Source organism: Mustela nivalis (genome assembly GCF_964662115.1).
Source record: "Mustela nivalis genome assembly, chromosome: 8".
Classification (NCBI taxonomy): Eukaryota; Metazoa; Chordata; class Mammalia; order Carnivora; family Mustelidae; genus Mustela; species Mustela nivalis.
In genome coordinates, this window is record NC_139027.1 from 51,999,717 (window position 1) to 52,022,886 (window position 23,170).

Sequence of the window (23,170 nt, forward strand, 5' to 3'; positions counted from 1 at the left end):
AGCTATGGTCATGGGTCACCAGAGTGCCTACAGGTCCAGCCTGGCTACAACGTGGGGGATTCCCAACCACCCTCCTCAGGCTAGATCATTGGCTAGACAAAACTTGGAAATAATACCTCAGCTATAATTGGCTGACAAAACTTGGAAATATTTACTACACTTACCAGTTTACTATAAAGGTACAGATGAACAGTGAGATCAAGGTACACATAGGGTGAGGTCTGGAAGGCTTACAAGCCTAGGAGCTTCTGTCCTTGTGGAGTTGGGGTGGGCCACCACCCAAGCATGTGGATGCATTCACCAACCTTTGAACCCCATAGTTTAGAGATTTTTATGGAGACTTCATCACACAGTCAAGGAAGCCAAGCCTTCCTTGGTCCCAGCTTCCCCATCCTGAAATAACTCAATCTCCAGCCTTCTCACCTCAGTGGAGGATGGGGGATGGGACTGAAAGTTCCAAGCTTCTAATCAGGACTTGGTCTTTCTGGTGGCCAGCCCCCATCCTGATCCATCCAGGAGCCCACCCAGAGTCTCCTCCTTAGACCAGAGATGCTCCTCTCACCCTGGAAATCCCAAGGATTTGGGAGCTCTGTTTAACACACTCTTATCACCTCTACTACTTGGGAAATTACAAAGGCTTCAGGAGGTCTGTGTCAAGAATGGGAGCAGAGGCCAAACATATATATTTCTTACTATGTCATTAACAGGTAGTTATTAGATTTTCTATTAGATCTGGTTATGGTATGCGTTAATAAAGAAACATTACTATATCACATATTTGGCTTTCTAAAAAGTATTTTGATACCTGCATTTCAGTATAATTTCTTTGATGTGACCTTATGTATTTTTTATCGTGATAAGTATATGTAGCACAAAATTGACCATTTTATCCATTTTAAGTGTACAGTTCATTGGCATCAAGCATATTCACAATGGCAACAATCACCACTATCCATCTCCAGAACTTTTTCATCTTCCCCAACTGGAACTCTGTACCCATGAAATAGTAACTCCCCATTACTCTCTGTTCCCCTCCTCTACTGGCTACTTTCTGTTTACAATTTTGAGTACTCTAGATACCTCAGATAAGTGAAATCATACAATATTTGCTCTTTTGGGTCTGACTTGTTTCACTTAGCATGTCTTAAAGATTTATTCATGATGTAACATGCATCAGAATCTCATGTCTTTTTGAAGTTAAATAGTATCGCATCGTGTATCTAAAACGCCTTTTGTTTATCCATTCACCTGCTGCTGAACTTTTAGGATGTTTCCACCTTTATGAATAAAACTGCTATGAGCATTGGTGTAGACTTAACTCTTTGGAGTCCCTACTTTCAATTCTTTGAGGGCATATACCGAGGAGTGGAATCGATGCACTATTTGGTAGTTCTATGCTTAATCTTTGAGGAATGTGTATTCATTTTTATGCATATAAAGATCATCCTGAGATGAATAGCTTAGCTCAGTCCCCAACACTTTATTTTGCATGCCTGTCGTGGCCACTAGATGGGGAGCTTCTTAGCAAGGGCTCCGCTGTCCTTCCGCCCCCTCAGTAACTCTTCCAAGGTCTAGTAAATGCATTCAGGGCCCAGTGGGCGCGCTGCGTGCCCGCCACTGGCGATGTGCCGGCGACACAAAGATGCAGAAGGTACCCTAAAGGAACTCAGCCTAAAGGGAGAGTTCACGCCTGAGGATGACTAATTAAAGGCGCCCCACTCCCGCCCATGCCGCTTCCTAGATGTATGACTTGAGGCAAGGTAACCTTCCTTGGCCCCAGCTTCCCCATCCTGAAATGACTTAAAATCAACTTCCTTCCCGAAAATACAGCGCGGCCTTTAGCACAGGGCCTGGCCCGCGTTAGGCACGCAACCAAGTCGTTCGACTCAGCCGCGGCAGCAAGACAAGCTCCGCGGGCGACCTGCCTTCAGGCTTCCGGCCCGCGGCGGCTGGGGTGCGGCCAGGCGGCCCTCTCGCGCCCCGGACCCCCTCCACGCCAGCGCGGGAGCGCCCTGGGAGTGCCCCGAAGGCTGTCCCTTCGGGAGGCGCCGCATCCCCGCCCCCGGGCACCGTCCTGCCTCCCCCGGCGGCGTCGCGGGCCCGGCCCTGGGTGCAGCTCCGGGTGGCCGCGGCTCCGCCTGCAGGGTGGTGTTCGCGGCCGCGGCCGGCTGGTCTTCCGCGCCGGCGGGCGGCGCTAGTCCGGGTTCGGCCGGGGACGGCGCTCCGGCCCGGCTCCTCTCGGCGGCGGCGCACGGCCCTCTAGCCGTCCGCGGGGCGGGGACGCGGCGACGGTGGCGGCGGCTCCGTGTCGCCGGAGCCGAAGCGCGCAGGCCCGTCCCGGCGCTCGGGGGCGGGCGGGGCGGGGGCGCCATGTGGTTCATGTACGTGCTGAGCTGGCTTTCGCTCTTCATCCAGGTGGCCTTCATCACGCTGGCCGTCGGTGAGAGTGCGCGACCCGGGTCCGCGCGGGCTCCTGTCCCGGCATCTGTGCTGACCGGGGGTCGCATCACGAGGGCGGTCGCATCAGGGGGGCGCCGGAGCAACCCGGGAGACTCCTGTCCCATGCTCCAGCCTTCTTATCCCTCCCCTTCCCTGTCCCGCCGGATCCTGCCCCCTCTTGCTGACCCCACCAGCCCAGTGGGACCGTGGGTCCCTCCCGGTGTCACTGAACCCGCCCCGGCACTGCCTGGGAGTGGCTGACTCGAGTGCCCCTTGCCGGAGCTCGCGCATCCCCAACCGCTGCCGTGCCCACCTTCGTGGCCCTATCGCGCTGAACTTTTCCCCGACGCTTATCCCCACCCTTTGGCTTGTGGCCCTTCCTACTGCCTACTCTGTTGGACTTTGACACGCTTTTCCCTTCTGGCGAGTTTTTACTCTTGGTCCCGGCCGAGATCTCACCTCCTCCGGGAAGCTCTACTTATGGGGTTTGGTTGTGCCCTGTACTTTGTCTGATGTAGCACCTGTCACACCGGGATGGGCTGATTGCTCTCCCTACCCCTGCCTACCCACGCTAGGTCAGGGAAGGGACCTTGCCTGGACTGGCCCGGCACTTGACCCATACTAGGTGCCTAACAGATATTTAGTGAATGAGTGAATGAAATTCCCCCTTCGTGGACCAGAGGTTAGCATTGTGCTGAGGCATCAGATACAGGTTTTTCCATTCAGTTTTACAAAATCTTTTTTCAGTTGCCCTGACAAAGTTTTGCTTCTTCAGATTTGGGAGGAGCCCACATGGGCTGTTTGGTTTGTGCCTTAGGGAGTTCATGAGGGGTTGATGGGATCCCAGCTGCAGACAGAGGCAGACCAGGATGGTGGAAGTGACCCTGGCTAATATTCTTCCTGCTTGCTCCTCTTCCCTACCCCCCCAGCGGCTGGACTTTATTACCTGGCAGAACTGATAGAAGAATATACAGTGGCCACCAGCAGGATCATAAAATACATGATCTGGGTAAGTGGCAGTTTTTTCCCAGGATTATCCCCTCTTTTGGCCTGCCTCAAAGGAGGAAGTGGGGAGAGTTTGGCAGGGATGATGAGACCTTTGTCCCTGCTGTTTTCCTGAGGGCACCATCCCTACCTCCTTCACCTGCCCCTTGTCTCCTGAGTCTGCTCTCTGGGTCCAGGTGTTTCCTCGCTCCCCCTTCTCCAAGTGGCAGTGCTTCACTGCAGACCCTGTTCTCAGATCCTTAGGGTGACAGCTGAGTGCACACTCTGTGGTGACAAGACCATGGCTTGGCCTTTACTTGGTTGTTTCCCATTGACTCTATAGCCCCTTGCTCCCTCTGCAGCATTTAGAACGAAGAACGAACCTAAGGACGGTTTTGAGTACATGAGTTAGAGTACTGTACTCATTGCCCTCGTCCTGATTCGATCAAGTAACTTGTCCTAAGGGAGAGACACCTTCCCTGGCCTAGGCCCTGCCCTCCTGCGGTCTCACGGAAGGCTTCTGTTCCTGAAGACACAATCCTTGCCATTGATGTCAAAGTTACAGGAGTGCCTGCTGGCGGATAGATTCCTTCCAGCTTCAGGAAGGTGTGGGGATTGGGACCATTTGGATGGGAGAAGTCCAGTGCCTCTCAAGTCACCTGGTGTCAGCAGCCACTCAGGACATGGCTTGGGGTAGAGAGTTAGTAGTGGAGACAAGACCATTAGCAGTCAGCTCTGGGTTCAGAGGCCTGGCCTGTGGGTTTTGGTACAGGAATTAAATCTTCATTCTACCAACTGCCATTTGTTAAGTGCTGACGATCATAAATCCTTCAGAAGTGTTTTTCAAGTCATAGATCGTAAATCCTTCAGAAGTGTTTTTCAAGTCATGGGTCTCATTATTGGGTTGTGTCATCAGTTCAGTAGGTCATGCTCGGCATTTTCAAAAAATAGAAGAGACTAGAATTGAAATTTGATCTGTAAAATGTTTACATTTTGCTGTAAAAAATTTTGAGAATGCCATTAAAAGATGCTGCCCTTTGGGCACTGAGAGACAAGTTGGGGAGGACTTGTGATCAAGAAGAGATTGAAGCATGAACCTAGTGTTGCCCAGAGCAGGCCGGTGTGGTTAGTAAGACCAAGAAGGCTGCCTGGAAGAGGCTCCCTGCACTGTGTCCCTCTGGTTGTTTCAGTTCTCCACAGCTGTGCTGATTGGCCTCTACGTGTTTGAGCGCTTCCCCACCTTCATGATTGGCGTGGGCCTCTTCACCAACCTCGTCTACTTTGGCCTCCTCCAGACCTTCCCCTTCATCATGCTGACCTCGCCTAACTTCATCCTTTCATGCGGTGAGAGGGGCAGGGTTGGGGAGGCAGTCGAGGTGGTTGAACTTGGCCAGCTCAGTCCAGGGCTCTCTGGGGATATAGAGAAGAGGGGCAAACCACTCAACCCAGGTCCTCCAAGAGGCCAGGCTGATTGGGAACATGGTCTTCTCACACTTGAGGAGTCTAGAGTCTACTTGGCTCTAGTGACTAATATTTGAGGGGATGGCGTGGGGGAGTAGGATATTTAGGGAGGGCTTTCCCAAGGAGGTGAATTTGAGAAGGGAGAAAATGTGGGGTCGATGTGTAGTTATGGGCCCTAAGAAACCACTTGGCCAGGAAAAGCCCAAAGCCCTACCCTGGCAGGTAGGTAGCTCCCCGCCTAGTTGTCTGGCCCAAAGTCTTTTTTTTTTTTTTTTTAAGATTTTATTTATTTATTTGGTAGACAGAGATCACAAGTAGGCAGAGAGGCAGGCAGAGAGAGAGAGAGGTGGAAGCAGGCTCCCCGCTGAGCAGAGAGCCCGATGTGGGGCTCGATCCCAGGACCCTGGGAACATGACCTGAGCCGAAGGCAGAGGCTTTAACCCACTGAGCCACCCAGACACCCTGGCCCAAAGTCTTGATTAACATAGGCTTCATGGGGCTGTGGGCTCCCCTGCAGGTACCGGTATTGGGGAAGACAAACATGTTTAGAGGACCCTGACCTTTCTGCCTTTAACCTGGCACTGCTTTCTGATCCTGGGAGTCATTTTTCCTCTCTGGCCTTGGGTTCTTGATCTATTCAGAGATGATGGACTCAGCTGACACACAGTAGATGGGTATAGATATCCCCAGAAAAGATTCTGGGAGGTGTTTGGTTATCAGGATTATCTTTTCTCCCATTAATCATTACTGGTCATCTAGCCTTTGGGCAGGATGTACATGTAATTGGGAGTTTCCTAGAGCTGTTTGACTATTTCTGTGGGAGAATGTGGAAAGAGAAGATTCCCAAGAAGGGCACCGGGTTAAAGCTAGGACTGGCCTCTTACCCTGAGTGCCTTGGGGAGTCACCAGAGGATGTGTTTGGTGAGGGTTGGTGTGGGGAGTCCTTCCCTGGAGACCAGGCCTCTTCTGCATCTTCCCAGAGGGTAGAACCCTCCCTGTCCCTGCTACTATAGGAGCAGACCCTTCTGGCATCCCTTTGTTATTCCCCCAACCTGCCCTTTAGATGTCTGAGAGTTTTGCTGAAGATCTGTGGGCATTAGGCACCATCAGTCTTCCAGTTTCCCCAGTCTTAGTGTGTGGCTAGGCACGGCCAAGCTCTGCCTTAGAAGGGGAAAGGCAAGAGAGGAGGAAAGAGAAAGAAGACGTGGCATTTGGCTCTGGTGGTCAATTTAAGTAGGTGCTTTGTTTTGGTGCCTGCCCTTACCATGAGAACAGGCCGGGATGCCTTTCTCTGAGCAGCGCGTCCCCAGGATCTGCAAGTTGTCTCTCTTTCCATAAATGTGGCTGCGTCCTTTACATTCCAGTTTAGACCAGTGAACCCTACCCTGGGGCAAAATGAGGAAGGACCCTCTCCCCGAGAATTTGGAGGAATCCTAAAATTGCACCCCAGAGCATGTAGCAAACTGTGCCCTTGTATTCCTGAGGAGTGAAAGCCTCCTTATTCGAGGTCTGCCCAGTTCAGAGTGGAACCTCTTGGGAGTATGTTATCTGCCCACACATGACTTCCTGCACCCACTGTGCGGGGGAAGGTACTCTTCAGGACTCACACCCATTTAAAAGCAGGTTAATTGTCACAGTGCTTTGGATTCTGTAACCAGTCTCATTCTTATGCCATTCAGAGAGCTTTCTTATCTGCCTTGTAACCCTTCTGCAGTGGGAAGGTAGGAGCTAACCACCCTATTTTTAAAGAGGGAGAACTGTGTTTCAGAGGGTAGTGTACTTGGCTTATAGCCATACTCTAAGTTGGGTGTAAGACCAGGACTAAGACTTGGCCTCCCAACTCCCAGGGGCTTTTTGAAGGTTAGAAGTCCAGCTTCTTCTATAGTCTTCCCCCAAACTGACTGACTCTTCATTCCCTCAACAGGGCTAGTGGTGGTGAATCATTACCTAGCGTTTCAGTTTTTTGCAGAAGAATATTACCCTTTCTCAGAGGTAAGAAGTGTTTGGTACGTCATACCACCAGCAGGGACAGAGGAAGTAAAGGGGACTTGCATGATTTGCTTTACGAACTTAGCTGAGATTTGAATTGGTCTACACGGGGATAACACATTTAAAAAAAATAGCATTGATGAGTTTAGAAAGTGGTGTGGCTGAGGGGCAGGGATGTCTTTGGCTGAGACGGGGAGGACACTGCTCTCCTCCAGGGAGTTTTTTGGTTCTCCCAGGATCACAGCCTAACACCATGAGGTTGGGACGGGGTGTTGGGTTGGCCTTGTCTGACCCAGACCTCACGGGGCTGGGCAGTTTGCAGCCCTGCAGCCCAGCTCCTCCCAGCAGCCTGCTAGGCTTTTTTCCTCTCAGGGGTTCCCCACATGCTCCTGCTCTGGTTCGGTCCCCTGGGAAGAACAAGATCACTTTTGGGGGGAATATGGGTCAGTCATGGTTTTGCCCTCCATCTGCTTCCTTTAGTTCGGAAGAGTCGTTTGTCTTAGTGACCAGGGTTTGGGGATTGTGGTCCTACTCGGTCATCCTCGACCTGCACCGTTCCCCACTGATTATCTCCACGTCTGGGGTTGCCCTCTTTCTGCTTCCTGGCCTCCTTCAGAGATAGGTGCGGGGCCTTCTGTGCATTCTTGACCGCCTCTGCAAGATGCATGGTGACCATGTGTCACCCACCCTTGGCACCTCCAGGGCACCGTCTTCTCAGTGTCTCTTGTTGCTAGGTCCTGGCCTATTTCACTTTCTGTCTGTGGATAATCCCGTTTGCGTTCTTTGTGTCCCTGTCGGCTGGGGAAAACGTCCTGCCCTCCACCGTGCAGCCAGGAGGTGAGAAGGGGTTTGTCATGGGTCTCAGTGGGTTGACCTCAGAAGGCCTGGGTCGTGTGGGGAGCCCGAGCCCAGCCCTGTGATGGAAACACTCGGGCACCAGGTGGGGACAGCCATGCTCCCATGAAGATGGTGGCACACACACTCATCTCCCTGCCTATGTCTCCACAGATGACGTGGTCTCCAATTACTTCACCAAAGGCAAGCGGGGCAAACGCTTAGGGATCCTGGTTGTCTTCTCCTTCATCAAAGAGGCCATTCTACCCAGTCGTCAGAAGATATACTGAACCCCTTGGGGAGGGGATGCGGGGACAAGATCAGGAGAGTCGGGGCCTGGGCCTCTGCACTAGACGGGGGCTGTGAGCCTGGAAGGCACCGTCCCCTGGCCCTGGCCCTTGGCCCCTTGACTCTCCCTGAAGCCCTCATCCTCACCTTCCTTGAAGGGCTCAGCTTGGCTCAGATCTGACGCTGCTAGGGGCTGCGACCTCAGAGGGCACTGGGGAGGATGGCAGAGCCTGCTTAGCCAGGCGGCCACGGTCCCTCTGGTTAGGCAGAAGCTGAGCTCTCTGTGACCCTCCTGCCTGCTTCCGTGGTGTCAGGAGGTTCTGGCTCAGCTGGGGCAGGCAGGGCAGGAGCTATGAAGCTGGAGACCAGATAGGAATAAGTTCTCTGGGCACATGGCCGTGGGGAGGGGCCATGGCTTGGCACTTCTGAGAGAAATAGTTTTTGCTGTTGAACTGTGATTTCTGTCCCAAGTGCTGGTTCCCATTTGAATAAAGATTCTAGGTGGCACTGTTTGCCTTAATATCCTGAAAGTTCATCTCCCTTTCTTCCTGTTGACCTTCTGCCCTGGACTGGACTGGTTTTTCTGCTCCAGAGGCTCCTTTCCTGGGTTTGGGTCTTGCCCTCCCAGAGGACTGCTCTCACTGCCCTTTGTGAGAAACGGGCAGAGATGAGGAGCCGAGCGGGGTCAGGGGAATTGGCGGAAGCAGCCTTTCTCATGCCCCTCCCTTTTCCCCATCTCTTCTTTCCTCCATGGCTGTGACACTGGGGGCAGAGGAAGGACAGTTTGGGACTGGGTTGGACTTTCAGAACATCTGCAATATCCTATTTGTAAGCCTTCCCCTGGGGAAAAGGAGTGGTTTCTGGCTGAATTCTATCTTAGGCCCAAGGAGAAAGAAAATAGAAATTGGCTTCCAGGCAGCCTGGGTTACAGCCTAATTTTTAAGAAATGGGACTGAGGGGAGAAATGGTTTGTCACTCTAAGAGCACACAGAGGCTGGCCCTCTTCTGCGTGCTCTTGGCTCCCAGGGAGCTGACCTCAGTCTCCTAAGAAGGTGGGCCAGATCCTGGCACAGACCAGCATTTGCTGACTTTGCACTCCAACTACAGTGCCTTGCAAGTACTCAGCAGTACATACGGGAGTGAAGCCTCCCTGAGAGCCCTTCCCAGCTGCGTCCTGTATGTCAGAGCAGGACGGGCAGGTGCAGAGATGCACAGTGCATATGCAGGACCTTAAAGCCAGGGAATCCCCTGTGCTTGAAATTCTTTGTATCCTGCCCCAAGTCCCACCACAGCCCTTCATTCCCTTGACTTCAGCATTTCCCGTTCCTGAGAGGAGTAGCACATTTTGGTTTCTTCCTGGCGGGATTGAGATGGCCAGGCCTTTTTAGCTTATGCAGACAAGGGAAAACAAGGTAGAGGACACAGGAGGCCAGTATCATCCTCACTGCTGGGTCAGCAGCCGGCTCTGCTCTCCCTTGCCGTGTCCTTTGTTCCTCACCCCAACAGTAGGGCGTCTCTCCCAGGGGTTGCCAGTGGCCTTCTCGTGCTAAACCCAGTGGACACTTTCATACCTTATACTGGATTGCTGCAGCACCTGACAGGGCCCGTCACCCCTGGCTTCTTGAACTGCACTTCCCTGGCACTCCTGTGGCTGGTCTTCCTCCTACCTCTGCTCTTCCTTTTAGTTTCCTGTGCAGGCTTCTCCATTTGCCCCATGCACCATGGGGTTTCTCAGGGTTCTGTTTTGGGCTCCCTAGAGGAGCCCATCCATGCTGATGGCTTCAAGGACTCTTTGCCGAGGAACTGCGAGTTGACCTCCGGCCCCAGCATCCCTCCTGATCTTCGGAACCATTGTTCTGCTGCCTTTGGGTGCACAGACAATTCTCATGGCCCAGAGGGCACTTGTTCCTGTCCTCTGCAAACCTGCCTCTTTTGGGTACCTGCCATGGCCCCAAGACTGCTCGGGAGCCAGACCAGAAACCTGCTTTCTAGCCCTGCTTTCTCTTTCTGCTCCTCCTCCTGCCATCTGATCTCTAAAAACTGTTAAAGTTTACCTTCCCAACATCTCTTGACTCGAGCTGCACCCACGGTCATCAGCTTACACCCTGATTATTGTGACAGCCTCCTTTTCTGTCCCACAGCCAGAGTTATCTAAAATGATCAACTCACTTCCTGGCCTACAACCTTCCATGGCTCCCTGTTGCCCTCAGGTTAAAGTCCAGACCCCTTAGCATGGCTTGTGAGACTTGTGATGTCTGGTTCCTACTCACCTCTCTGGCCTCATCACTTGCCACCTTGCGCCCTGTGTCCCCACCTCCTGTATTCAGAGATGCCACTTTGATTCCCCTTTCTGCTCACCTGGGTACCTTCTCAGTCAGTTCTCAACTTAGATCTCCCTTACTCTAAGCTTTGTCCCCTCTCCCTTCAGGACACCACACGGATCACTCTAGGCTTACTTGCCTGCTTACTGGTCTATCTCCCCACCAGACTGTAAGCTCCTTGAGGGCAGGGACTGCCCTTCAGTTTTTGTATCAACAGTGCCGGGCTTGGTGCCCGGTACATAGAAAGCACTCAATAAATGTTTGTTTAATGAACGATTTGTAGTGATGCGTCCAGGGCATAACAGGGGACCCAGGACAGCTTCCTGGAAGAAGTACAAGTGCTTGTATAGCCGAAACTGAAGCCACAGGTCCTCCCTTCCTTCCCCCAATGAACGTATGCTGCTTATGCCTCCCTGAACTACAGAAACCTTGAAGGACTTCATCTGAACAAGAGGCAGACTTTTCCAGTGGTTCCCCTATCCTCAAAGCCTTGCTCCTGGTGGGGAGGAGAGATAGTGGGGACACCAAAGTGTCACTTTTACAACGCAAGTGCCCAGGATAGAGATTGATGCCCACTCTGAGCCCTCTGCCCTAGCTTCATCCTCCTGGGGAATCCAAGAAAGTTCTTCGTGGAGAAGGGAGACCTGGGATCTAGGCTTTTGTTGAAAGAGAAGGGGCTCCGATCTTTAAGCTTGGGAGCGGGAAGTGGGAAGCCTGTGGGTACTCCTCTCCCTTCCGAACCCATCGTGAATCACCACACCTCAGCCCTCACTGGGCTGCCTCAGGTTGAGACTCTACCAAAATAAGTTTATGGGAGGCTCTTGAGGGAGGGCAGAGTGGGGAGCCCTTGATGGGCTCGCACAGTGGCCAGGAAGGCTTCATCAAAGGTCTCACGCAGGTTCATGGCCAGAGTATCGGTCCAAAAGTTGTCGTCACTAAAGTGCCGCTTCTGGGGCACAGTGCTCATGCTGACGGGGCAGAAGCCCTGGGGCACTTTCAACCTGTGTGACCGCACTGAAGGATGCAGCTCTTGGACTACCACCTCGAAAGGCAACTGGGGCACAGGTGCTACCCGGCTGCCAGCCACCGTGCGCAGCTGTACACCACCGTACCGGTCAGACCTCACCTCGAGGAAGCTGCTGAAGTCATGCTCCGGGCTGGGGTCCGGATGTACACCCAGGCGGATGCCCTGTGGGAAGCCAATCTGGGTGGTGGGCGATCTGGCAGGGTTGTTGCTAACATTCCATGACTTGGGCCGCCTGACCATGGGCTGCATGTAGGTGGGGGTGGGTATCCCCGAAGGTTGCAGCTTGGGCACTGAGGTCTGCCACAGGCGTGCCTCCGGGGAGGGGTAGAAGCTCTTCTGGCGCCCCTGGCGCTTGGGAGTCCTGGAGACAGTGATCGCTGGCTGGGGGGCATAAGGTGCTTGCTTGGTATTGCAAGTCTGGGACTGCTTGCGATGGAGCCACTTCTTCCAATCGGCTTCTCTCAGAATTTGGTGCTCTTTCTGCAACATCAGAGGGTACGAGACAGAGACAGTCATGGAGGGCTGCCCCTCCTCCCTGCTCCCATAGAAGGGGCTCTTGTGGCTGTAGCCCTTGGAAACCTCAAGTGTCACTGGCCAGAAACAGCCACACCCCAGGAGGCCTAAGTCTGAGGAGAGAGACTTCCTGCCTCATGGGCCTTTGTTCTGCCCTTGTTCTGACAGGGAGAGAACTACTGCCGGAAGGGAGCCCTTGGGCTGATGGGGCAAGTAGAAGCTCTCCCATCCAGGGGACTGCCCATTTGACAGGGCCTCTGCCCTAAGTGAGGTCTCCAGTCCCTGCCCTATGGAAAACCTCAAGTCTCATGGGGGAGACAAGCCTCCACCTCTGATAGTGGACATATGGCTTGCCCTGAGAGAGTCTCTGGTTTGATGGGGGAGGAAAGGCACATCCTCGACCCTGGAAGAAAGCAGAAAGCTTTGGAAGGCCTGGAACTGGGGGGAGCCAGTCTGGATAGGCTTCGGGAAGTGGTGGACCTTGTATATTGGGGGATATAGTTGGCTGGCTCTTCGGGCCAGATGCTCATGGCTCTGTCTACCTCTTTCTTTTTGCCTCCACTAGAAGTGAACTTTTCAGCTGGTCACAGAACAGCCCCTTGTCCACGCCCTTGTTTCAGTATCTCACCCCCCAGACTGTCACTAAGCCACCAGGTGGTTTGGGGATTGACGCAGCAGCTGCTCTGGAGGTAGGCTCTGATTAGACTAAGCCAATCATCATAATTGCATCAGCCTTGCCCCAGACCCAGGTCAGTCAGTACTTGGCTTTCCTTTAGCTCCAGGTGTTGGAACAGAATAGACACAGGATCCAACTGAGGCCACAAAGAGATAGGGGAGATCTGTAAGGAGCTTCTGGGAAAGTTAAGAGCCATGGGAACAGATGAGCTTTGCCTCCTCTGGACCCATGGGGCTATGAGGACGGGGCAACACTGACAAAAGAGAGCAGGGCTGAGAAAACTGGACAGACATGCACCGGGAACCAAGCTGAGTACTGGATTTTGCCAGCCCTGAAGCCCTCCCCACTTCTGGATCCACTTAGGATTCCCAGCATCTTCTCTCTGGGTTTTCTGGCTCTTGCATCCTATGTCATTATACCTCCTTGAAATCCTTTAGCTACTCCCCCATTCTTCGCCAGCCAAGGGCTTGTCATAGATCTGAGCCCCTTCCAAATTTCTAGCTTGTCAATCTCCAGCTCACAGCTGTTCCCCTAGCTGTATTGACTTTGTACTTCTCAGCATATACCACGCTCTCTACCTCTGTGCCTCTCCACAGGGCTGTCTGTTCCTTCTGCCTCGTCAGCCCTTCCCTTCATATGGCCAACTGCTGCCCACCCTTAAAGATCCTTCTAAGCATTAATCTCTCTGGCATCCTCCTGGACCCTTCTTCCTCTGTGGGAATATAACCCACCTCCCATTCTAGACCCTAAGCTCCTTAAGTGAAGGGACCACATCTCATTTGTCCTTGTAGCCTCAGGGTCCAGCAGGTGTCTAGCCAAGAGGAGGTGCTCAGTGTCTGTTGGAAGGGATGGATTTTTTTTTTTTTTAAAGACTATTTTAAGGGCGCCTGGGTGGCTCAGTGGGTTAAGCCGCTGCCTTCGGCTCAGGTCATGGTCTCAGGGTCCTGGGATCGAGTCCCGCATTGGGCTCTCTGCTCAGCGGAAAGCCTGCTTCCCTCTCTCTCTCTCTCTCTGCCTGCCTCTCTGTCTACTTGTGATCTCTCTCTCTCTGTCAAATAAATAAATAAATAAATAAATAATATTAAAGACTATTTTGAGTAATCACTATACCCAACTTGGGGCTTGAACTCTGAACCCCTAGATCAGGAGTCACATGCTCCACCCACTGAGTGAGCCACATGCCCCAAAGGATGGATCTTTTTTATTTTTTTTAGATTATGTATGTATTTATTTATTAGAGCACAAGCAGGGTGAGGGGCAGAGGGAGAAGCAAACTTTCCACTGAGCAGTGAGCCCAATACGGGGCTTGGTCCTGGGACTCTGGAATCATGACCTGCTCCAAAGGCAGATGTTTGACTGAGCCTCTCGGGTGCCTCAGGGTGGATCTTTTTAACCAGTGTGAATCCCAGTGTGTAGGCAGGGCATGCATCTCGCTAGAGATTTCCCTCTAATCCAGGAGGTAATGCACTAGGAGGGGTGCTGTAGTTCTTGCTAATTTAACCTGTATTTGCTAACACAAAATAAGAATTTTGACCTAGAGGAGTGGCTTTTGAGGGTGGAATTTCAGAGGATGAGGAGAGGGAGGCTTTTCCTGGACGGGACTGCTATCAGCCACTCTTCTAACGGCACGTGAGTCAGGCCTCCTGTGCTCGCCTGCTTGGGTGGCAGTGGCTGCCTGGCGCCCCTGCCCACCTTCCCCCCTTACCTGATACTCAATCAGGTAGTCCTGTTCCATGAAGGCCAGCTGGTCTTTGAGCCTCTTCAGTTTCCCCATCTCACGAGCAAAGTCCTTCTTGTCCCGTTTCCACATGGCATCCTTCAAATACCTGATGCCAAGGTTGGGAGGGCAGGGTACATTATTATCCCCCAGGGACTGAGATTCACCCCGGGCTGGGAACATGGGCCAATGCTCAGGGTCTGGATGAGGGTGGGAGGAGTCACCAGAGGAGCCTTCCCCATGCCCAAGGCCCGTCTGATTAACTTCTCTCCTTCTAGGTGAGAGAGGAAGGTGTCTGACAGTGTGATCACCACCCCCTGCAGAAGACCCAAGGCCTCTGGGCAAGGCAGGGCAGTGCTAAACCCAAAGGGGTGAGGCCCTCTGGACAGCCCTGGGAATAATAACCTGGGCAGTGGTCTCCACTGCAGACTTAGCTCCCAGCCCAGCCCCGCCTGGTAAAGGCTCAGCCTTAGGTGAGGGCCCCAGGGAAAGGGCTGGGAAGGAGGGAAGGGGCAGCAGGCCAAGGGTGCTACCCACACCCTCACCGGGCACAGTCGCGGTGGTTCCATATTTTGCAGTAGTCGATGGGCTTGCAGCCCAGGGCGTCCCGGGCATGGACATTGGCACCATTCTGCACCAGCACCTTCACACAGCTAAGCAGGCCCTTGCAGGCTGCCAGGTGGAGGGGTGTGCAGCCACTGCATGTCTGCCTGTAGACGGCCCCACCGACCAGAGAGAGTGCAGAAAGGAAGGACAAAGGCCATCTGCCCATTAGAGAGGTGGGCAGGCCAGCTTCTGGGCCTGCTCTGCCACTAGCCTACTGGGTGACTCTGACATGTTCCTTCTTCCCTGAGCTTCAATTTCCTCAACCGTAGAAGGAGGGTATGGACTAAATGAATGGTGGGAGCTTTATTATATGGATATAAAAAGAGTTAAGATCGCCTGGAAGGGGAGCTGGGTTGGCTGGAGCTGAGGCTAATAACCTTACTGGCTCTCAAGTCAGCCAGCCCTCCTGCCCCCTCCCCCGGCTGGCCATGGCACACGAGGCCTGCATGACCTAGGCCCTGCTTCCTCCTCACCCTCATCTTCTGACCTTGCCCCACTCTTTCCCAGCATGTGATCTTTGTACATGATTTTCCCTCTACCTGGGACACTTTTCCCTGGCTCTTCGCATGGCTGGCTTGCTCTCAGTTTTCAGGTTGCTATTTAAATGTTATTTCCTGGGTGCCTGGGTGGCTCAGTGGGGTAAGCCTCTGTCTTCGGCTCAGGTCATGATCTCAGGGTCCTGGGATCGAGTCCTACATTGGGCTCTCTGCTCTCTCTCAGCAGGGAGCTGCTTCTCCCCCCATCTCTCTCTGCCTGCCTCTCTGCCTACTTGTGATCTGTGTCAAATAAGTAAATAAAATCTTTAAAAAAAAATTTAAATGTTATTTCCTTAGATGTGACTTCCCTTTCCAAAATAGATTCTCTACCCTACCCCTCGCACTCATCAGCTTATCACCCTGTTTATTTCCTTTGTAACTACTTACACTACTTAACTATTACTAGTTATACTAGTTAACTACTTAACTACTTATTAGTGCACTAGTACCCCAGCTGCGTGAGGGCTGGGGCCATTTGCGTGTCTTCACTGCTATATTCAACTTGGGCATGGCACTGAGCACACAGCGCTCTGTAAATGTGAGTGAGCGCAGTCTCCCATAGGCCGTTCGGGCACTTTCGTGCATTTCCTCTGTTAGCCACAACAGTCTCATGTCATCCTCCCACATTGCAGTTGAGGACGCTCAGGAAATAGTTCCCAAACTATGCTGCCAATTAGAAACCCCTGGGTTTTAGGCCTTCCAAAGCCCAGACAGCACTCCGCACCAATGTTGGCCTTTGATTGACACACAGGCACTGCTCTTTCTGAAGCTCCACGTGGGACTCCCCTAAGCTGACAGGCTTGGGAGCCAGAGCACTGAGGCTAAGGGCCAAGTGACCTCCCCCAGGTCTTGCTGTTTGCTAGCAGATGGCAAAGCTGAGATGTGAACTGGGTCTTTCCCCTCCTAGAGCCTGATCTCCTTATCACACCGTGAGGGCTCGCTGACTGCTTTATGGGGAACCAGATCCTTGTCACCTCGAAGCCTGGCCTGCGTGGATCTACCGACCTGGTGGGGGAAGAGGGGATTCCTATCTGCCCAGGCTCCAGGACACTTTCTGGACACAGGCTGGACTCACGTGTTGAGGGCCGCCCCTTGCTCAAGTAGATAGTGAATGCAGGAAAGGGTCATGCTCTTGTTGTCCCCCTTGATGACCAGGTGCAGCGGTGTCTGGCCATTCTTGGTGGGCAGGTCCACGGGAAACTTGTACTCCTCTACTAAGGCCTGCAGGCACGTGAGCTTGCCACTCTGGGCTGCAAAGTGGATGGCGGTGAAGCCCTGTAGGAGCGGGAGGAGGGTAAGAGGAGGCTGAGCAGGACTGAGGCCCCAGGGTCACAACCTAACCTACAGAGCAATTTCTGCCGGCAGAAGGTGACTGCACAGAAAAGGGTATCTGTGGGTGCTCCACAGGCAGCTCTTTGCCAGGGAACCACTATGTGAGGAACTTTCTGTGGTACAGAGGACTTCATTTCTTGCCCCCAAGCTCCAAGGCCTTACCTTGTCATCTGCTGGAATTTTGTCACGGCCCCGACTCAGACAGAAGCGCAACCATTCCAAGTTGCCCAGTGCGGCCGCGAACAGCTCGTAGTAGTTCCCAGCTGCACTCTGGTTCCCCTCGTCAGGGTTAGTGTGGGTTGGGAGAGGGCTGGTGAGCGAGAAAAGGGAGTCTGGGTCTGGGTCTGGGCCAGCGGCCCTGCGGAGGGACGTGCTTGTGGGTGAGGGCTGTCTCTGAGCACCGAGGCACTTCTGTCCCTGAGCACCGAGACCGGACCGGGGCTCGCTGGTCGGCCGCGCAAGGAGGAAGCCACCATCGTCGAGCACCCCTCGGGAGGCGAACCCGGACCCCCGCCCCGTTTGCCCGGCTCCTCGCGCCGCCCCAGGGCTTCCGCCCGCTGGGGACCCTGACCCTCCAAAGAGTCCCCGCAGCCTGGCCCCCTCATCCCCGGCCCACCTGGGCGACTGGGACTCGGGGCCACTCCAGCTGACTCTGTAGACTTTCTCCCCCGGCAGCATGGCGACACTTGGGCGCGGGGACTGCTCCCCCACCCTCGGCGCGCCCTGCCGGCCCGCCCGCGCCGCCCACCCGCAGAGGCTCGAATGCATGCTGCGGCCAGGCGGGCCCCTCCGCGGACCGAGCGGCTGCCCGGTCCCAGGAACCAGCTGCCCGCGTCTCCAGGGGCCCGCCCTGCGCCTCCGGGAGATCCTGCCGCCGCTCACCCGCCCCGCTCCGCTCCCCAGGGAGCCCGGGCCCACTCGTCGTGGAAACAGCATCGACCACACACATAAATCAGAAGACACTTGGGGGTTGTTTCTAATTCTAAATTATTAAGTGCTGATTGTCAAAACAGAGAAAAAGGACGATGAGGAAATTAAAAATCACAGTCCCACCACCCACAGAAATCACGGTCTGTGACAATGTGTACATACATATCGTACAGACCTTTTGTTTGTACTTTTCGTTTAGCGTTAATTATTAAGAACTAGCATCCACTGTCATGCCATATACTAAACGACATTATGACGCCGCCGCAGCCCAGCGTCACAATGGCCGTGCTATCATTTCACACGTGCAGCAGGAAAAAAGGATTCATCTTGGTTGTGTTCTTGGGATGGATTTCCTGGAAGCAGAATTACTAGGTGAAAGGGAATGAACATTTTCAACTGTTACTGTTTCCAAACTACCCACCGGCAAAGTTTTATGCTCATTTACACTTTTCCCTGCAGTGAAGCAGGTGCCCTGCACATGGGCCATGGGACTTCGGGTGAGTTACTTGACCTCTGTGTCTCAGATTGTGCATCAGCAAAATGCGACTACTACTACCTACTTCACAGGGAGGGAAGCCAGGGGAGCAGGGAGACCAGGCCAGCCATCTAGAATTTTCTATTATTAAAAGAGGAACTACTTGAAAACCTCATCACCAGTGCTGAATACTGTGATTTTAAATAAACATTTGCTAATAATTTGGTAGTGGAAATGTTCTAATTTGACTCCTTGATGACTTACCAAAAAGTTAAACAATTAAATATCAGTGTTTTTCTCTTCTGGGAATTATCTATTTCTTTGCATTGTTTTGTGAGGGTCTTAAAGTGTTTCTTATTGGATTTGTAAAACTTATTAACATGGTAGTGTTTGTTGTCAGTGTTTTCCTCAGTTTGCCTTTTAAGTTTTTATGGTATATTGGTAGCCAAGCAATCATGTGGCTTGATTCAGTGTTGGGTCTTCTCAGGGGGAATGACCCCAAGCTTATCAGAGGTTTACTGAGGACCCAGGGGTCAACTCTAGGTATCCCTGATCATACCACTCACTTCTAACTACCTACTCCCCTCTGGGCCCCATCATTCCTGGTATTTCCCCCCAGAGAAATCTAAGGAGGGGGGAGGGTCTCCCAAGACCACAGCGACTCAGAGAGGGACAAAAATTATGCAGATTCTTCCCCCAAAGCAGCTCTCCCTCATTCCAGGGAAAACCTCCTCTGGGAACCCACTCACCTCCCAACCCCAGCAGTCTGAAGGAGTCAGCAGCCCTCCTGAGCATTTTAAAAACTAGCAAATTCTACTGGGCATCTGCCCCAAGGGGGGCCTTAACACCTGGCTTCAAATTAAGATAAAGTGACAATGCTTTGCAGGGACAAAGCATTGAGGATTTCCTGAGAGTTGGGGGATTCTGTGGGCTGTTGCTTCTGAGGTATTAGGGTCCTAAGAATGACAACAAAACTGTATCCATATGTCAGGGTTAGAGAGTGTCTCAGGACCTCTTCAAGTTCGCCCTCATTATCTACACCTGGGTTATCTTGCAGTGTCTATACTACTGGTTGCAACTCCAGCTGTACCTGGGGCCGGGGTTGGGGTGGGGGTGCGAAATACCAATGCAGAGGACTTATGCCTCTAGATTCAGATCAACTGATCTGGTTTGGAGCCTGGGCCTTGGTATTCTGTGAAGTTCTCCAGGTGATTATCCCAAGCTTAATACAGGCATAACAACCTTGTGTTCTTTCTCAGTGCAGGGAATCCAGGGGGAGGGATGAAGCGTGGGAGCCCGCCTCCCGCCCTGAGCCGGCGGGGGGCTGACAGTGGGCACTCAAGCGGTTGGTTCAGGTGTGGTGGACCTTGGCAGACACTGAGGCGGGTGTAGAACTGGCGTAGAGCAGGGGCTCCGGGGACGGAGCGCCGGGGTCCGCGTGTGGGCGGGGCTAGAGCGCTGTGTCAGAAGCGGGGTCTTGCGGCGCCCCCTCCCGGGAGTAGAACTCCTCGAGCACGCTCTGCGGGATGCGTTTCAGCATCTCCTTCGGGAAGATGCGCAACAGCTTCCAGCCCAGATCCAAGGACTCGAACACGGAGCGGTTCTCGTAGGGGCCTAGGGTCGGAGCAGGAGGGTTAGGCGTGCGCGCGCGTGTATGTGGCCGGGTAAGGGGGTTACTGCCTGCACGCCCGGAGCGCGCCTCACCCTGGTTGATGAAGTTCTTCTCGAACTTCTGCAGGAATTCCAGATAGAGCAGGTCCTCCGAAGTGAGCGCCTCCTCCCCCACCACTGCCTTCATGGCTTGCACGTCCTTCCCGATGGCATAGCAAGCATACTGGGTGAAGGGGAGAACGGTCCAGCCGTCACCGCAGGCCTATCACGGGAGCCCATTGGCCCCCAGTTTGGCTGAGTGGGGACTCCAAAAGGGGAGGGATTTTGCTGGAGAACAGCTCGTGGTCTAGGAAGGGCTCAAGCCTCTGGCTTCTGAAACTAGCTTACCCTCCAGTCCCTGGGCTTTCTCATGCTTACCAATTGGTTGGAGACATCTCCATGGTCCTTTCTCGTCATGCCCTCCCCGATGGCAGACTTCATCAGCCGCGACAGGGATGGGAGCACATTGATGGGAGGGTAGATCTGGGGAAGCAGAAGAAGGGAGTGGCAGAAGGCAGGGTCCAGAGTTTCCTTTCCTTTCTACCCCTACTTGTCTCTCCTCCCCCTGGGGCGCTCAAGAGACTGCTGCTCACTCGTCCCACAGACAGGGGGTCAGTCACGCCACCCTCCTCTGTCGCCCACAGTTCTAGAGCTTGGGCATGCAGGTGTCTAAGGTGTGCTCCTAGACAGGAGGGTGGAGGGGGGACAGGATGTGACATTAGGTAATGGAAGTCACTATTTTTAAACCTTTTATTATTTGGATAAAAACCAGGTTGAAGCTTAATAGTTAATAACTGTAAAGAAGGAACCTACTAAGCAAAGAGGGAAAAGTCACAGGGGCTGCCTTTAACCTCAGATGGAACAGGCACATTTTGTAACCTGCTGGCACATTATTCACAGGGTCCGCCTGTGGGCGGGGCTAGAGCACAGTGTCAGTTACCCACTGTTTTGTTCACTGAGCAAATCGCTGGAAAGCAAAGAGAAGCAGCATTTATTGAGTATCTACTATCTCCTGGAGGCTTTCTATATGCCAACTGATTGTATCCTCCGCAATGCACTCCATTGAGTAATCAGTACTATTATTTCTCTTTTATAGATGAGGAAACCTAGCATCAGAAGGATGAAATAATTTTCTCAAGGTTCCCACAGGCAGGTGGTCTGGATTCTAGCCAGACCTGTCTTGTGTCTGTGACCACACAGTCTTCCTGGGTGGTCTCTTCTTCTCCTCTTTGGAGGTAGCCTTGCCCACCCCCTCCTAATTGACAGAGAACTGAAGCTCTGTAAGTACTGTGACATCTGTCCATCAGTGTCTCCGTGGGTGTGAGCAGAGCAATAAGTCGTAGGGAGGGGACAATACTTGTCTGTTATGAAGCTGTCTGTCCACGTAGATCTGTCCCTCCGTGATGAAGCCTGTCAGGTCTGGGATTGGGTGGGTGATATCTGCAAGGAAATGCAGTGGTGTCAGTGTAGACGGGGTGCACGTCTCCACCAGCTCAGCAACACCTGGGCTCTGTTTCTCTCATGGGAATGATGGGGTATGTGGAGGCAAGAAGAAGACAGAGAATCCCTTGATGGAGAAACAGAGCTACTGCACATCTATACAGAAAACCACGGGCCCTTTAAGCATCCCAGTGAGAAGGGAGGGCAGGGGGCTGTAGAGGGCAGTGGGCAGCCAAGAGACTCACCGTCGTTGGGCATGGTGAGGATGGGGATCTGAGTGATGGAACCCCCCCGGCCCTCCACGCGGCCGGCCCGCTCATAGATGGTGGCCAGGTCTGTATACATGTACCCCGGGAAGCCTCGGCGCCCCGGCACCTCCTCTCTGGCAGCTGAGACCTGCAACATCAGTGTCACTGGGTTAAGAGAGGGGGCAAGAGGCTGAGTGGGAGGTTCAGCGACTGAGAAACGAAGTGAGTGGCAGCAGGCTTGGATGGATGAGTTTCGGGGTAGAGGGACCAGGGAGAGGCAGGCATGACCCTGACACTCTTCCCAGGCTGCCTCACCTCCCGCAAGGCCTCTGCATAGGAACTCATGTCAGTCAGGATGACCAGCACGTGCTTCTCACACTGGTAGGCAAGGAACTCAGCAGTAGTCAGTGCCAGGCGTGGGGTGATGATCCGCTCGATCCTGGCGGAGGGACACCCCATGTTCAGAGAGCCCAGAGGCCTAGGCCTGTGCTCCATTTATCCCCAAGTGCTGAGTGGATAGTCAGCTGTGCACAGCATCAGGGGAGCCGGTGGGATGAGCCCCATGTCACGGCTGTGGTTCCTGGGGCAGGCAGTTCATCACATCCTACGTTCCTCCCTCCTGCTGTCCAAGGGAGGAAAGGGTAGGGAGCCTGGAACAGGCAGGGAGTTGGGTTGGAGTGGGCCAGGCAGGGCCAGGGGGCTGATGGAGAATGACAGCACCCTGTCCCTGTGGGCCTGAAGGTGAGGGGGCTCTGGCCTCTCAGAATGAGGCAGGGGCAGGGCTCCTGCTGTCGCTCTGTCTACCCCCCACCCCCGCACTGGCTCAGCTGGGGCACTCCGTTGATTCTTTCCATAAGGTTCCTCTCCCTACTCTAGAGCATGCCTGGTGTGCACATTCCATAGGCTTGCCCTGTCCGCCTGGTAGCCCCCTTGCACTCTGAGCTCTCCTGACTCCCACCCTCTGCCTCCAGGCTCTCTCCGTCCTCGAACTCTGTTCCATGGGTCTTTTCTCTGGCGATGTCCTCCTGGCCTCCAGAATCGTTTTTGGAGCACCATCAGTACCCAGAATGGTTATATCAGAATTTTTTTTTTCGTTCACCTGACCCACAGATTTAAACTCACATTTCCTAAACTTTAAAAGTAGCAGTTTTCCAAAGGACTAAACCAACAAAAAGCAGAATCAGACCTATACATACAGAGAATAAACTGGGGGTTGCCAGAGAGAAGGGCTGGGGAGATGGGCAGAACGGGTGAAGGGGAGCAGGAGTCACAGGCGTCCAGTTCTGGAGAAGGGCACCGCGGAGGGAACAGGGCCAATGCTATTGTCATAGTGCTGTATGGGGACTGACAGTAGGTACACCTGTGGCAAGCACAGCATTAAGCCACAGAGAAACTGGACCGCTATGTCGTACACCTGAAATTAATGTAATACTGTATGTCAACTCTACTCAAGTAAGACAATTTTTAAAAGACAACAGCAGTTTTTGTCAGTACGTGGTTTAAGGAAATCTCTCCTTAGTGGTGACTTTGTGGAAGTGACTCAAGGATAAGGAGGCCTGACTGGGGACAGTGGCTGGACGCAGATTATGGGAAGAACAGATGGGCAGCAGGTGGCAGGCGGGGCTGTGAGCCGGTTCCCTCTGTCTGTCCTACCCCTTCCCGAGCCTCATTTTCCCCATCTGCACAACAAGGGGTTGTTTTCCC

General features: G+C 53.4%; 3 protein-coding genes across 5 annotated transcripts in view; 1 reads left to right on the top strand and 2 right to left on the bottom strand.

The window, feature by feature from the left end:
• Positions 1 to 1,540: 1,540 nt before the first annotated feature.
• On the top strand, positions 1,541 to 10,589 carry TEX261 (testis expressed 261). Of its 2 annotated transcripts, none has more exons than XM_082745813.1 (6): positions 1,541 to 1,760; positions 3,369 to 3,448; positions 4,614 to 4,767; positions 6,809 to 6,876; positions 7,608 to 7,710; positions 7,882 to 10,589. In XM_082745813.1, the coding sequence occupies exons 1-6, from the start codon at positions 1,742 to 1,744 to the stop codon at positions 7,995 to 7,997; spliced, it is 540 nt and encodes a 179-aa protein (XP_082601939.1). In that variant the 5' UTR covers positions 1,541 to 1,741; the 3' UTR covers positions 7,998 to 10,589. The 2 variants fall into 2 exon arrangements, with proteins under 2 accessions (XP_082601939.1, XP_082601938.1); XM_082745812.1 differs by lacking the exon at positions 1,541 to 1,760 and adding an exon at positions 2,252 to 2,440.
• Positions 10,590 to 11,102: 513 nt separating this feature from the next.
• On the bottom strand, positions 11,103 to 17,453 carry ANKRD53 (ankyrin repeat domain 53). Of its 2 annotated transcripts, XM_082745810.1 has the most exons (6): positions 17,340 to 17,453; positions 16,886 to 17,033; positions 16,467 to 16,666; positions 14,795 to 14,959; positions 14,238 to 14,358; positions 11,103 to 11,823 (listed from the first exon to the last, which is right to left on the bottom strand). In XM_082745810.1, exons 1-6 carry the CDS (start codon positions 17,399 to 17,401, stop codon positions 11,125 to 11,127), a joined length of 1,395 nt encoding a protein of 464 aa, XP_082601936.1. In that variant the 5' UTR covers positions 17,402 to 17,453; the 3' UTR covers positions 11,103 to 11,124. The 2 variants fall into 2 exon arrangements, with proteins under 2 accessions (XP_082601936.1, XP_082601935.1); XM_082745809.1 differs by having other exon boundaries at positions 16,886 to 17,453.
• A 240-nt stretch (positions 17,454 to 17,693) lies between these two features.
• The window catches only part of ATP6V1B1 (ATPase H+ transporting V1 subunit B1), a 29,131-nt gene continuing 23,654 nt past the window's right edge, over positions 17,694 to 23,170 (bottom strand). The window contains exons 9-14 of the mRNA XM_082745811.1: positions 21,782 to 21,905; positions 21,464 to 21,614; positions 21,136 to 21,218; positions 20,157 to 20,261; positions 19,833 to 19,962; positions 17,694 to 19,742 (exon numbers count right to left, since the gene is read on the bottom strand). Coding sequence (XP_082601937.1) covers positions 19,579 to 19,742; positions 19,833 to 19,962; positions 20,157 to 20,261; positions 21,136 to 21,218; positions 21,464 to 21,614; positions 21,782 to 21,905 — 757 coding nt within the window. The 3' untranslated portion in view covers positions 17,694 to 19,578. The remainder of the gene's footprint in view (positions 19,743 to 19,832; positions 19,963 to 20,156; positions 20,262 to 21,135; positions 21,219 to 21,463; positions 21,615 to 21,781; positions 21,906 to 23,170) is intronic.